At 34.6% G+C, this 13,739-nt stretch overlaps 1 protein-coding gene across 2 annotated transcripts in view; it reads right to left on the bottom strand.

Annotated features, from left to right (window-relative positions):
* The window catches only part of LOC111151092 (BMP/retinoic acid inducible neural specific 3), a 390,590-nt gene that overhangs the window by 175,403 nt on the left and 201,448 nt on the right, over positions 1-13,739 (bottom strand). For both annotated transcript variants that reach the window (XM_022508861.1, XM_022508862.1), the window contains one exon: positions 7,049-7,239. In XM_022508861.1, the coding sequence (XP_022364569.1) occupies positions 7,049-7,239 (191 nt within the window). The remainder of the gene's footprint in view (positions 1-7,048; positions 7,240-13,739) is intronic.

Here is a 13,739-nt window from a genome sequence, read left to right as displayed (position 1 = left end):
ACGCTAACATGAGTTTTGAAGAAGCTGATTTTAGCCCTCATCGATGACTTTGAGGGGCTTAAGACTTCAGTGGAAGAAGTAAGATGTGGTGGAAATACCAAGAAAACTGGAATTAGAAGTGAAACCTGAAGATGGTGACTGAATTACTACAATCTCATGACCAAAATTTAACAGTCGAAGAATTGATTTTTTTGGATAAGCAAAGAATGTGGTTTCTTGAGGTGGAATCTATTCCCAGTGAAGAGAGTGAGAAGACTACTGAAGTGACAACCAAGATTTAGAATATTATATAAAGTTAGTTGACAGAGCAGCAAAAGGGTTTAAGAGGACTGACTCTAATTGTGAAAATTCTATTGTGGATAAAATACTATCAAACAGCATCACAGGCTACAGAGAAATAATGAAAGGAAAAGTCATTCAGTGAGGTAAATTTCATTTTTCCCTTATTATTAAAGACTTTCACAGCCACCTCAGCCTTCAGCAATCATCACCCTGATCCAGCAGCAGCCATTGACATCAAAACACGACCCTCCACCAACAAGAAAACTGTGACTCCCTGAAAGCTCAGATAATGGTTAGCATTTTTAGTAATGAAGTGTTTTTCAATTAAAGTATGTACATTTTTTAGACACAATGCTATTTGCATACTTAGTAGATAAGAGTATAAGGTAAACATAAATTCTATATTCACTGGAAACCAAAAATTTCATTTGACTCACTTTATTATGATCTTTACTTTATTGTAATGGTCTGGGATCAAATCCACAATTTATTTCAGATGTGCCTGTATTCCTTACAACTGAGGCAGGACTTTTGTCAGTCTTCTGTCCAGTGCTCCACAAATGATTGTTTCTATTTTAGCTTGTAAAAACACTTTTCTAGGCCCTGTGTGAGTGCCAGATACTGTTCTCTAATCCTGTACTGTGGTTTCTTCCTGGGTGTCTGGTAATTTTCTCATATGTATACATGCAAAAGTATTCTGTTAAATACCCAAGGGCAACTCTCTGCAGTTCTCTGGGGTTCTGTTCCTACACTGCTTTGCCCTCTTTGGCATTCTACCCAGCAAACTAGAAAACACCAGGTCTCACTAAATTCTGAGATTTTCCCTCAACCTACGGAATCTTTTGGTCTCCTCTAGGATTTTCTTTCCCTGTACCACAGGGAAACTCTTTCAAGACAATAAGTTCAGTGATCATAGAGCTCACCTTGGTTGTTCCCACCTCTCATGGATCACTGTCCTTCTTTGCCTGTTCTTCAGTGTCTTAAAATCAGTGTTTTCATATTTTTTAATCTTTAAAAAAATATATTGTTACGTAGGAAGGTGCACCCAGTCCCTGTTCTTCCATCTTTGTTAGAAGCAAGTCTATTTAGAGATTTTGAATTTTATTTAGTATTAAATACATTTATTAATTTAGGTTTTTCAGGCTTTTTCATTTTTCCTTTTTTTTTGGTAAATGGAAGAGATAATTTGGTCAGCACTTAGTTACAACACAGAATATATAATTCTAAATAATTAATGACAAGAAGTATAAACACAAGTGGGTTTTGATTAAAGATAATATGACAACTGAGATGTAAGGGAGCATAAAACACAGTATTATGGACTTACAGACTATAGCTTCTGGCACGGGAAATAACTTATACTAGGAACATAGCTGGAAAAGTGGAGCAGAAGGAAACAGAGGCAGAAAAATATCACAAATAGAACTTTTAATTTTTTTCCTGATTTGTATAATTAAGATGCAATCTACACTGGGTAATGTATAGAAGTATTGAATCATATATTGTACACCTGAAACTGATGTAACACTGTATGTTGATTATACTGGGATTACATTAAAAAAAAAATAAAAGGATTTAATCTAAATAGTAAAGTTTAACTTGATTTTTCTAATTTACCATTAGGTAGCCACTCTGTATCAGCTATTTTGATTAAAAACAAAAACATAATAAACAGATTCTGCTTCTGCTTTCTAGCAAATTAGTCTTTTGTCAAAAGTAGAGAAAGCTCAGCACTAAGAAATAAAGGCCTATAACAAAATGTAGAAAATTATTATCAAGAATATAAAAGTTCTGAATATTAAAAAATATGAATTTCAATTATTAAAAATTATGAATTTATCATGACACTAAATTTATATATATTAATTATTCTGGAATAATATATTACTCCTTTAGGCTAAAAAATATTGGGAACAAGTAAACATGTATACACAAAAAATTGCAGATACATTTTTTGAATTTGAAAAAAAAGTCAGAATTATTAAACATATTAAGTTAAATTTATGATTAGTATTGTACCAAGACACTTGAATTTGAATGCAAGTTAAAATGTTTATGCTAAGCAAGGTAAGTCAATCAGAGAAAGACAATTATCATATGATCTCTTTGATATGAGGAATTCTAGAGACAGGGTGGGGATTTATGGGGGGGGTGGATAGAAGGAAAAAATGAAACAAGATGGGGCCAGGGAGGGAGACAAACCATAAGAGACACTTAATTTCACAAAACAAACTGAGGGTTGACTAGAGGGGGTTTGGGAGGGGGAGAGGGTGGCTAGATTATGGACATTGGGGAGGGTATGTGTAAGCCTTCATGATTCACAGAGCTGTACCCCTGGGGCAAAGAATACATTATATATTAATTAATTTTTTTTTAAATCCTAAAAGAGTTTACTAAGGGAACCCTTTCTGAAAATGAAATTAATATATGAAATCAAAACTTCAATTATTATGAATGGTTTACATGTAAATTTTCTTATCTCATGTCTTTTTAAAGTAAGTTCTTTGGACACATAGAAATAAAATTTAAAAATTAATTGTAGGTTTTACTGACTTTATTCTCAAAGAACAAATAATTTACATATCAAAAATGCCTCTTAGAAAGTTATTATCAGACCTAATTTTATAAATAGCATTAAAATTTTTAATTTAATGGATTTTTATTATCTCAGTAATGTAGATCTAAAGTTGTGGAGCCTCTTCTCAACATCACCTATAACACTCTTACGTAAACTAAGTGACACCAAACATAAGTTAAGTGGATTTTTTTTTACCAGGTATGTTGACCTTTAATGTAATTTTAACATATTATTTGTGCTTCTTCCTAAATTTGTTGGAAAAATTTTGTGAACCCTAAAATTTTAAAAATCTATCTTTTTCTGTACAAGAAAAATGCCAGAAATACAATAAATTCATCAGTACTTGTTTTGAAAAAATAATAACTTAATTCTTTTAAAAATTTTAAGTGTTTGGGGGGCGGGGTAGCTCAGTTGGTTAAGTATTTCATCTGCCTTTGGCTCAGGTCATGATCCCAGCGTTTGGGATTGAGTTCTATGGTGGGTTCCCTGCTCAGCAGGGAGCCTGCTTCTTCCCCTCCCTCTGTTCCTCCTCCTGCTTGTGCATGCTCTCTCTCTCTCTCTCTCTCTCTCTCTCTAATAAATAAACAAAACCTTAAAAAAAAGAAAAATAGAGGAATGCCTGGGTGGCTCTATTACTGAAGCATCTGCCTCCCTCTCAGGTCATGATCCCAGGGTCCTGAGATTGATCTCTGCAACAAGCTCCCTGCTCAGCAGAAGTGTGCTTCTCCCTCTCCCTCTGCTGCTCCTCTGCTTGTGCTCTCTCTTTCTCTGTCAAATAAATAAATAAGATCTTTTAAAAAAATCTTTAAAAAATTAAGTAAAATTTTTAAGTATTTGATAAAAAATTTAATTTTATTCACTGCATGTAACCCAATTTTTAGAATTTAGGGTATTAAGGAAGTTTTAGAAAATGCACATGACACATCAGGTGACAGATCACATTTTTTCAGAATATATATTTTCATTGCCAATCACTTCAGATTAAATTTATTAGACTATTTCACAATAAACCTAAAGAGTGTGGTAGTGAAATCTTTTAGATAGCCTGAGTCAATTGAATTGAATCTTCTGAAAATGACCAGTTCTAGAAATTGTATTTGACATGTTATTGCATTAAAAATAATATTGAGAATGAATATTTGATAAAAATCCTGTTAATTAGGATAACATGGCAGTTAATTAAGCTACATAGGTGTTTGAACCTCATTTTTAAAATTTCCAGATGTATTAATGAATTGCAGCCTACATTTATATTCATAACTATAAGAGATAAAAACTACGAATTGTTCTATTGCATTTTCTAGAAATTGTCTCCTAGTTAACACTATTTGTTCAACTCTTTTGCGTTTTTGCAAGAATTAGCATGATAAAAGCCGGCATGATTTTGCAGATTTAATTATATTTTTGCTGTTATCTGATAATGATCTTGACTTTCTTTTTTAACAATACTCTGTTTCCTAAATTCTATAAATCAAGAGAAAACTTCACACATTTGTGGGCAAAATGAAATGCCTACGACATAGCACTTCAAACCCAGAACATTTTGCCTTATCAAAGAAACTGTGGATCTTGCTACTTTTAGTTGAAAATTTTAAATATATAAACACTGCACTAAACCTTTAGGGATTTAGTAAAGGGGTTAAGCTCTTGATTTCAAACGTACTCCCAAAGCACTTTGCAGTGAACTATGTGTTCAAGTATGAAGAATTTCAGTAGTTGATGCCCTTAGATTCCCCCTACTCCCACCCCATCCCCATTCCAGCCTTCCTATTCTGTTAACTTCCATCTAAGCAATTATAATCTCATAATTGAGAAGAGACATCTTTTATCTGTGTAGGGACGTACTTGGTAACTAATGAAAATAAAAGATACTCTCCCCAGAAAAACGCCCAGGCACATACAGTTATGCAAGCCATGAAGGAACCTGCAGACGTCCTCAAGAGCCTCTCCTTAGAGTTTTTACAGTAACCCAGACAGCAGCTGACCCCGCACCAGAAAACACCAATCGCTTAAAATTATAACTGCCTCAGCAGAGAACTCCATCCAGACCTAATTAAATCCTGCAAAGTCTGATGGTCCTCCCCTCTTTCCCATTTCCCACTACCCCATCCCTGTACTCCCTACATAATTCTGTGATTTTATTCTTAGTCATGGTGTTGTCACTGGCACATACCTCATTTCATTTTTTCCCAGTCCCCAGCCACCCTGAACTGCTCCACATGTGGAAGGAGTACACACACCCCTTTATCCCACCTGGGGCTGCCAGGCCCTCCAGACCCGTGGAGCTGGGGTCCAGCACCAAGCTCTTGCATAGAGCTCCTCCTCTGGTGAGGAGGGGGTCCATCCGCCAAAACCACCCCTGAGCCGGCAGCTAAAGATAGGCAACACTAAGTCCCAGTTTGGGACTTCCGGGCTTCTCCAGCAGTTAGGGGCCCCTCATGTCTCATTAGATGAAACTTCACGCAGCCAGCCAGGCCCAGTCCTATGGCAGGCGGGCCAATATCCTCCAGCTCTACTTTCAGGGGCAATATGCAAACTTGTGTAGTTTAGTGCTTAGAGACTAGCTGATGCCTTTTGTCCCCAAGATCCTTTTCCTGCAACCAGTCCTCTCCAGACCCAAGTCCCGTTCCAAGTCCTTGGTGACCCTCTGTTAAGTTTTGACATAAACTGTGAAAGAATACTTCTTACTGAGTAAAGTACAAAATTCTATAGCATAATTCTACTTGGTGTTGAGAAAAAAAAATCAATAGCCATATAATAAACATACTTACAATAATGATGTCTTCTATTAGAAAATACACTTTAAGTTACTGTATCATCAAAACTGATTTCTGAAAAAGTCTCTCTGTTCTTCAGCAAACTAAACTAAATATCTCTAACAATATCCTATCTTACAATATTTTTTAAATTAACCAAAATATCTATATTCACTCTAGCTATAGTTTTATCTATAATTGCTATTTATATACTTGATTATCCAATATAACAGAAGTCCTACAATCAGAACTAGACTACTATAATTGTACAATTTATATCTATAAAAGTCTTTTTCCCAACTTCATCTACTAACAATATGGAAGACAGGTAGTATTATTTGTGTAACCCATAAGCCAGAGATGTTTCTGTATCACATTTTATTCTCTCCTGAACATCTTACAAAAATATATACCTTGGACTCATTTTTCCTAGAATTCCCCAAATACTTAAGTACTAACTTTTTTATTAACTTATAAAACAAAACATACCTAATAATTTTAAAATTATAAAGCAATAAAATGATATATTTAATGACTGCTTTTTACATTGATTATGAAATCTTGCAGGTGAAACCTTAAGAAATGCTCTTTATATTTTGTTTTGCTCTTGTTAACTTAGTGCAGGATCACCCTATCACACTGCGATGATTCTTTATTTGGCAATGTCTGTTGACCAAACACAATAACATGTTGATTTAAACTGCCAGAGAAATGTGTCAAAAAAAAACAATATTTTGGAAACCACTGTCTGTCTGTCTGTCTCTCTCTGCCTGTTTCTCTCTCTTTAAAAAGATAAAATAAAATGAAGGCACCTTATTCTTATTTTCTCTCAGTTTTGGTAAAGTCAACCTTAGTATGGTCAGAGGGAAAGGATTCTAGTGAACACATAGAGTTTACCTACTAATTCTAGACCATGCTGCATCTTGACTTCCAGAAATTTATACCCAAATACTTGTACTTCTTAATATATTGTTCAAGTATGGGGGGGGAGATATTCCCAAAACCAAGACTCCTTAACGACTTTTGTGTCACTGACCATTTCGAGCCCAATGCGGCACCTTCTCACAACGTTGTTAAATAAATACTATAAAGTATGACTATTCACAAAATAAACTAATGTTATTAAAACAAAGTTTTATCCTCATACACGTTCTGAGGGAATCTGTGCACCCAGACTCTTACACAGTCCAAGTATATTTCAGTTAACCTTAGGGTATTCAAAACCTGGACCCAAAAATCAAGTCACAGATTTATAGACACACCATTTCATCGACGTCTATTACATAAAGTGTGACACATGGACATGCGACCTTTTTTTTTTTTTTAAGAACATAATTGTTTCAATCAGTGATATATGAAAATATACAGAGATGCATCTTAGAGCTAGGAAAAATCACAGTATGACATCATTTTAAGGTAAACTCATTCGTACCTTAATGGCAGTGGATGCGATTTGAATGTGGTGAAGTCTCCGAAGGGTGCTGTCCCTGTCAATGAAATAGGAAGCGGCCAGTTGATGTAGCGTCTCCAGAGTGACCAACGAGCTATTGGTGCTGGAGTCACTTCCTTCAGATCTCTTGCTCAGCTTCCGCTTGTCCACAAAAATTGTGAGTGACTCCTCTCCTGTATTAATAATATTTAAAATTATTCCATTTTCCACTTAACTTCAATTTTTCCATGATCTGCAGGTGAGGGAGTATAGATTACTGACATAGTAAAACCAAAGAGTGATAAGCAACAAAAGACAAGTTTAACTTTTGTGTTCTTCGTGGATATTTCTCATGTACCTAAGAAGGTACGCGAGCTATTGAAGGCTGTAAATACTTATTTGGTAAATGTTGAATAGCTAGCATTTGTGGAACAACTTCTCTAGATTTTATTGACTTTCTCATATAGTTTAGTTAACCTAACACCTATGTGGCACAAAAGCAAATTAAGAACAGAAAATATGTAAATTGAACTTAAGGGGGGATGCATGATATGAAATTGTATATACTCAGAAATGCTTACTGTGGATCAGCATGACTAATGGAAACATGACCAAGCACATAATTAAACTAGCCATTTTTAAAAAATATTTTATTTTAGTAAACTGTATACTCAACTTGGGGCTCAAACTTACAACCCCAAGCTAAGGAGTTGCATGTTTAGGACTGAGCCGGCCAGGTGCCCCTAACCATTTTCAATTGAACCTTGAAAATGCAGAGAAAACATACATAGGCATATACAGTTATGTAAACATATATGAACTAAATTCACAGGTTTCCTACATGTGGCATTACATAAAAGTATTATGTGTTAATAAGCTCTATTGGAAATCATTAACCGCCATGGAAGATTTGGATATTGGCGATGGATTTTTGAAGGTGAAATTTAAAACATAATATAATTAAGCTTTGATTTTTTTATGTTCAAGTGGTGACCAAAAATATCAACGGTATTTAAATTAACACTAAGAACTTTCCGTTTTCAGATTTCTGTATTCTTGGATATTCATCTAGTATATAATTGTCAGACTTGATGGTTATTCTTACTCTCAGGAACCCACTGCTCTGGTAGCATTATGCCCACTTACAAATTGGCAAGCCAGTTTTATAAAATATCAAATAAATAATACTAATTTTAAAATGACATATCCTTGGTGATTATCTAATCTTAAGTAACAGCTTATAAACAGCAGATAAAGCGAGAGCTCAGGTCTATTGATATCAGAAGTAAAGTGTTAACAATGCTACTTCTGGAAGGTCCCATTCTCGGTTTGTATTAGGATCCCAACATGCATACCGGACATCAAACAGCTTAACTACAAGAGCTGAAACAAACAAAACAGTGAGCAATAAATTTCCGCTGTTTATCAACCACTCGGTTTATGGTGTTTTGTTAGCAGCCCAAATGGACTAAGACAGCAAGAGACAAGTCTTATTAAGAACAGTTAAAAATAAGATAGCAAAGATCTTGGTAAATGTAAATGAAAAGGAAACAAATAGTCTTGATATCTGATATTGTAGAATTCAGTCCAAATATTATTAAATGCAACGAAGAAAAACATTGTATAGTGAGTGCTAAAGACTAAGACTTGCCAAGTTGCTTTAATGGCAGCACTTTTCATAATGCAGAAAATACAGGAAATACAGGTTAAAATAGTACAAGAAACTCAAATTAAAATATATTGATATATCACTGTGCAATTATGGAATTTGCCAAAATCCAAAAGTTTGAAGACTTTGCCAAAGCTGTTGGCAAACAGGAAGGAAACAGGTCCTCTGATATATCACTCATAGTCATGCAAAATGATGTATCTATAGAGAGACATCTGGCAGCAGTTACCAACAATGACTCAGCAGCCTATTTTCAAGAATCTATCCCAAAAAACAATCGCTAAAATATGCAAGAGGTTTCTTACTGTAGCTTTATTTGTATTATTTGTAGCAACACAGATACCCAATCAGTAAAAATAATGTTACATCTATACAGTAGAAAAGAGTGCAGCCATAAGAAAGAAGTGAGAATGATTTAAAATATTTATTCATCAGAAAACTTTTAGAGTGATTAGTAGGTTCATGATATTAGTATTATGACTAAAATGAAATTCTGAATGATTTCCTGTTCTCAGATGATTCTGTTTAGAAAATTACATCTAAATATCCGTGTTTAACCTCCTTACATTCATGTTTTCTATGGATTCCTGTAGACAGAAGGAAGCTTAATTGCCTATTCTTTAAAATACTATCTAATCTTTTCTTCAATTCAGTAATATACTAAATTCAAAATATGGGTTCAATTGATTTATTGGAAATTAGTTTTGCCTTCTGGAGATTTAAGAAAGCAATTTAAATATGTGAAGAGTCATCTTCACTCTGTCTTTTTTTGTATAGTGGTGAATTTTCTTATTATTGGAGGTGTCCAACATGAATGGAAAAACTATATATCATTGAGCAGAAGAGATAATTAGACCACTAGAATGGACTCTTTCACTGAATTATGAGGTGCTGAAAGAAAGAAAAATAGAGAATTAGTTATCATAATTTAGATGTAAGTGTGCCAACTTTTAGTGCCAAATAGACTTGAGTTTTAATACTGACTTCTACTTAGTAACTGAATGATCTTAAATTGTGTAACTTGACTCAGTTTCCTCTCATGTAACATGAGCAGAGTATTTCTTCCTCAAAGAGCAGCTGGAAACATGAAACAGATAATATCTATAAAGGATTTAGAATATGACTAGATTGCAGTCAGAATTCAAAAGTTGTTGGCATGGTATTCATCTCTTTTATTCACCTCAATTCCTTAAAATTTAGAATAAAGCACTTCAATCCATATGTGTACATTTCTAGTAATTTTAGCTATTTTGTCTTATTTGTGATGAACAGAAACCTCCTTTTCCACTTCTTTCACAAACTGATGAGCCCTCGTCCTACAATCTGTATCCACACATGGTGAGGAAATATCTCTCAAAACAGTGCTTTAACTACCATATCCCTTTATACATCTTCACGTTTCAGGTGAAAATTCCTTAGTGGGACCTCACTGAGTCATTCATCACACAAAAAGATAGGAGTAGCATAATCTTATGTTAAAAAGCAGGTTAAAATATTTGATTTAAGGAGGAGTGCCTGGGTGGCTCAGTGGGTTAAGCCTCTGTCTTCTGCTCAGGTCATGGTCTCAGGGTCCTGGGATCGAGCCCCGCATCGGGCTCTCTGCTTAGCAGGGAGCCTGCTTCCTCCTCTCTCTCTGCCTGCCTCTCTGCCTACTTGTGATCTCTCTCTGTCAAATAAATAAATAAAATCTTTAAAAAAATTTGATTTAAGGATTTTTTGCAGATATTAGGTTGTCCTGTGATAATTTGGAAAATGACACATACCAAGAGCCAGGGATTACTATTCCAGAGTGGCCCCATGTTACAATATGAATGATAATGCTAATATAAGTTTCAGCAATCAATGATGTCCATAGAGAAGTGATGGCCCATAGTCATCATCATGAGTCACAGCAGCTTCCATTCCCTATCTACTGGAGATTTAAGAAAATGTTTCCTTTGTTTTCCAGAGTCCATGTTTGTTTGTGATGTACAGATAAATGTGCTTTCCTCCTTTTACCGTGAGAGGAAATATATATTATGGACTACAGAAAAAATTAAAGGAAAAGATATTGTAAATCATTATACACTTATATTAATAGTTTTACAGTTCATTCTTCATTGTTGCTGTTTTAATTTGAAAGAAATATGATATAATAAGAGAAAGGAAAATGTGCGTTTTGGAGTCAGGGGTATGTGAAGGTAAATCTTGACAGCTCATAGTCCTCTAACTTGATTGCTCTTCGGCTTTCGTAAAGTTACACTTGCCCTTAGCATTTCCATCTCTATGACAGAACCAATATCCTACTCTCATCCGTTTGAAAAGACTAAGCATATAATGCCTGCATAGAACCTGGCAGAACACATACAATATGTACAATAAATGTTGGCTTCCCCTCTTTCATTTTTTTTTTAATTAGGGCCCAACAGTAAATGAGGAGGCTTTAAATTTTTACAAGTTAGCATTTTACAAGTCAAAACTGTTTTCTAGTGGATCTTGTAACCAAGGTACATGTGCTGATTAAAGGTAGCAGTTGTTTATTCTTTCCCATAACCTGATAAAGAGAAACCACTCGTAAGTCGCTCATTGTTCTTCGCTATAGTTGAACATTAATCCATGCATGCAAGAGCTTTCCCTATAGTGAAGCATGTGAGGCAGTTTAAATCACCCAAATTATTCTTATGAATACCTTGTTTTAAACCCTTATTTACAATAAACTAAACAACTATGCGATGTAAGCTGGGTAGTTTGTGCTAAATTTCAAGTGTTATAAATCATGTATTGTTAAACACCTAAAATATTCTGACAAGGCTACTCAATCTACATTGGAAATAAGACAGTTTCTTTCCTCTAAGAGATCTGTTTTTTTTTTAATTATATATAACTACCATGTTTTTGTGATTTTTATGGTCTCCATATCCTTTGAAACTCATAGTCAGTTTTGAGAAAAAAGAATGCAAAAAAAAAAAAGAAGAAGAATGCAGTCTTTTTTTTTTTTTTTAAGATTTTATTTATTTGTTAGAGAGAGCACGTGGGAGCACAGGCAGACAGAGTGTCAGGTAGAGGCAGAGGGAGAAGCAGGCTCCCCGCCGAGCAAGGAGCCCGATATGGGACTTGATCCCAGGACCCTGGGACCATGACCCGAGCCAAAGGCAGCCGCCTGACCAACTGAGCCACCCAGGCGTCCCGAAGAATGCAGTCTTAACCTTAATTGTAACTCTTTCTCAAGTATTCAATTATAAAAGTTCATCAGAATTCTATATAAATAACACACAATATTCAAATTTAAAAATTGAGATATTATTCAATCAACTAAAAATTTGCCTTCAAAGGTCACTTTTATTCCTATTTTTTTTTTAAAGATTTTATTTATTTATTTTACAGAGAGAGAGAGAGAGAGAGATCACAAGTAGGCAGAGAGGCAGACAGAGAGAGAGGGGGAAGCAGGCTCCTCACTGAGCAAAGAGCCCGATGCGGGGCTCGATCCCAGGACCCTGAGATCGTGACCTGAACTGAAGGCAGAGGCTTAACCCACTGAGCCACCCAGGTGCCCCTATTCCTATTTTTTAAACCAGCTGTAGCTCATAAGCATGACGTGAGTACCAAAGGACATCCACACATTTTGTAAAAACTAAATGTGATTCTGAAAACGATTCAACATTCTGAGTTTGTTAGAAAGTAAAAAGGATTAATGACTGTGGATATAAAAAGATGTGATTATTTCACACAGAAATCATGCAGCTGTGCCTTTTACAACTAAAACACTGCAGTAGTTTATGGACATTAAAAGCACATATTGAAGGATGCTTCCAGAGAGAATGCAAAACAGAAGACAATAAAACAACAACAAAAAACCAATCATGACTTTAATGTTATCCTATGATCGGTTCATAAGAAACGATTAGGTATATTTGATATGCTAAGGTATATCAAATTAGGTAAATTTGATATGATTACTAGGACCTCCTCCTAGTAATGTATTTTTCTGTCCCAATTTTCAAATCATCTATGTAATGCCCATGAGGAAGATAAATTTAAAAGAAATTTTGTTCTATCATATTTTCCTTGGATTTTCTCAATTTGGATTCTCATATATATAGTTATTGAGGATAAAGGTAATGCTCTCAAAAAGTTAGAACAAGTCAAAAAAACCGTAGATAATAGAATGAGTAAAAGAATCCTATGGATAAATCAATAATGATGATGTGGCAGATTGCATTAATTTTTGCAATTACTTTCTGCACAATTGTGGGTGCAAATATGCATCCATGGATTAATGGTCCATTGTAGAGAAGAACTATAAACAGTTCATGAGTGATTTCCTTTAATTTGGTAAGGGAAAGGATAACACTTGGGTGAGTGGAATACATGAAAGTATGCCACAATCTAGTACAAGTTTTGAAAAATGCTGCAAAGTTACACAAATTCTTTGACTTTTTCCCTCTACCAGAAGGACAGCATGTTCCAAAGTGAAACTTCCTCAACTTAATTCTTGGAACGAAGAGACACCCAGAGTGGAACACAGAAGATCCACCATCAAAGCATATCAATTGTTTTGTTTTGTTATTTCTTTACTGTGATGAAAATAGCACTTACAGGTTGGCTCTGCCCTTGTGTTAGTCTACCAACCTAGATTGTATACCATTTCACCCAGACAAAAACAAAACAAAATAAAACAAACAAAACAAAACAACTGTACATTTCTGATAGATATCTTCCTGGTCATTCAATTTCCTTACACTGGAAGATCTTATTTTGAATGTCCATTTGCTTTTGTATGTTTTACTTATAAAGACTGCTATTTGAGTAGAAATCTTTCTCATAGGAATAACCAATGCAAATATAGCTTAAATGTAATTGTAGGTCTTACTTTTGATGTATTATTTCAACCCAAAAATGTCATCCTATTTTTTGGTAATAAGAGATTACATTATTCCTTGTGGTAAAGTCTTATAATATTTTGGGTATAGCTGCTCTTTTGAAAATACATTTCAGTTTTTACAGTGTACTTTTCTCTCACTAGTGATGATTGTCCTTTCTTAGCTT

This window comes from Enhydra lutris, unplaced genomic scaffold, assembly GCF_002288905.1.
Source record: "Enhydra lutris kenyoni isolate GAN:26980312 unplaced genomic scaffold, ASM228890v2 scaffoldscaffold25, whole genome shotgun sequence".
In the NCBI taxonomy this organism is placed as follows: Eukaryota; Metazoa; Chordata; class Mammalia; order Carnivora; family Mustelidae; genus Enhydra; species Enhydra lutris.
This window is presented reverse-complemented; position numbering and strand designations above follow the sequence as displayed.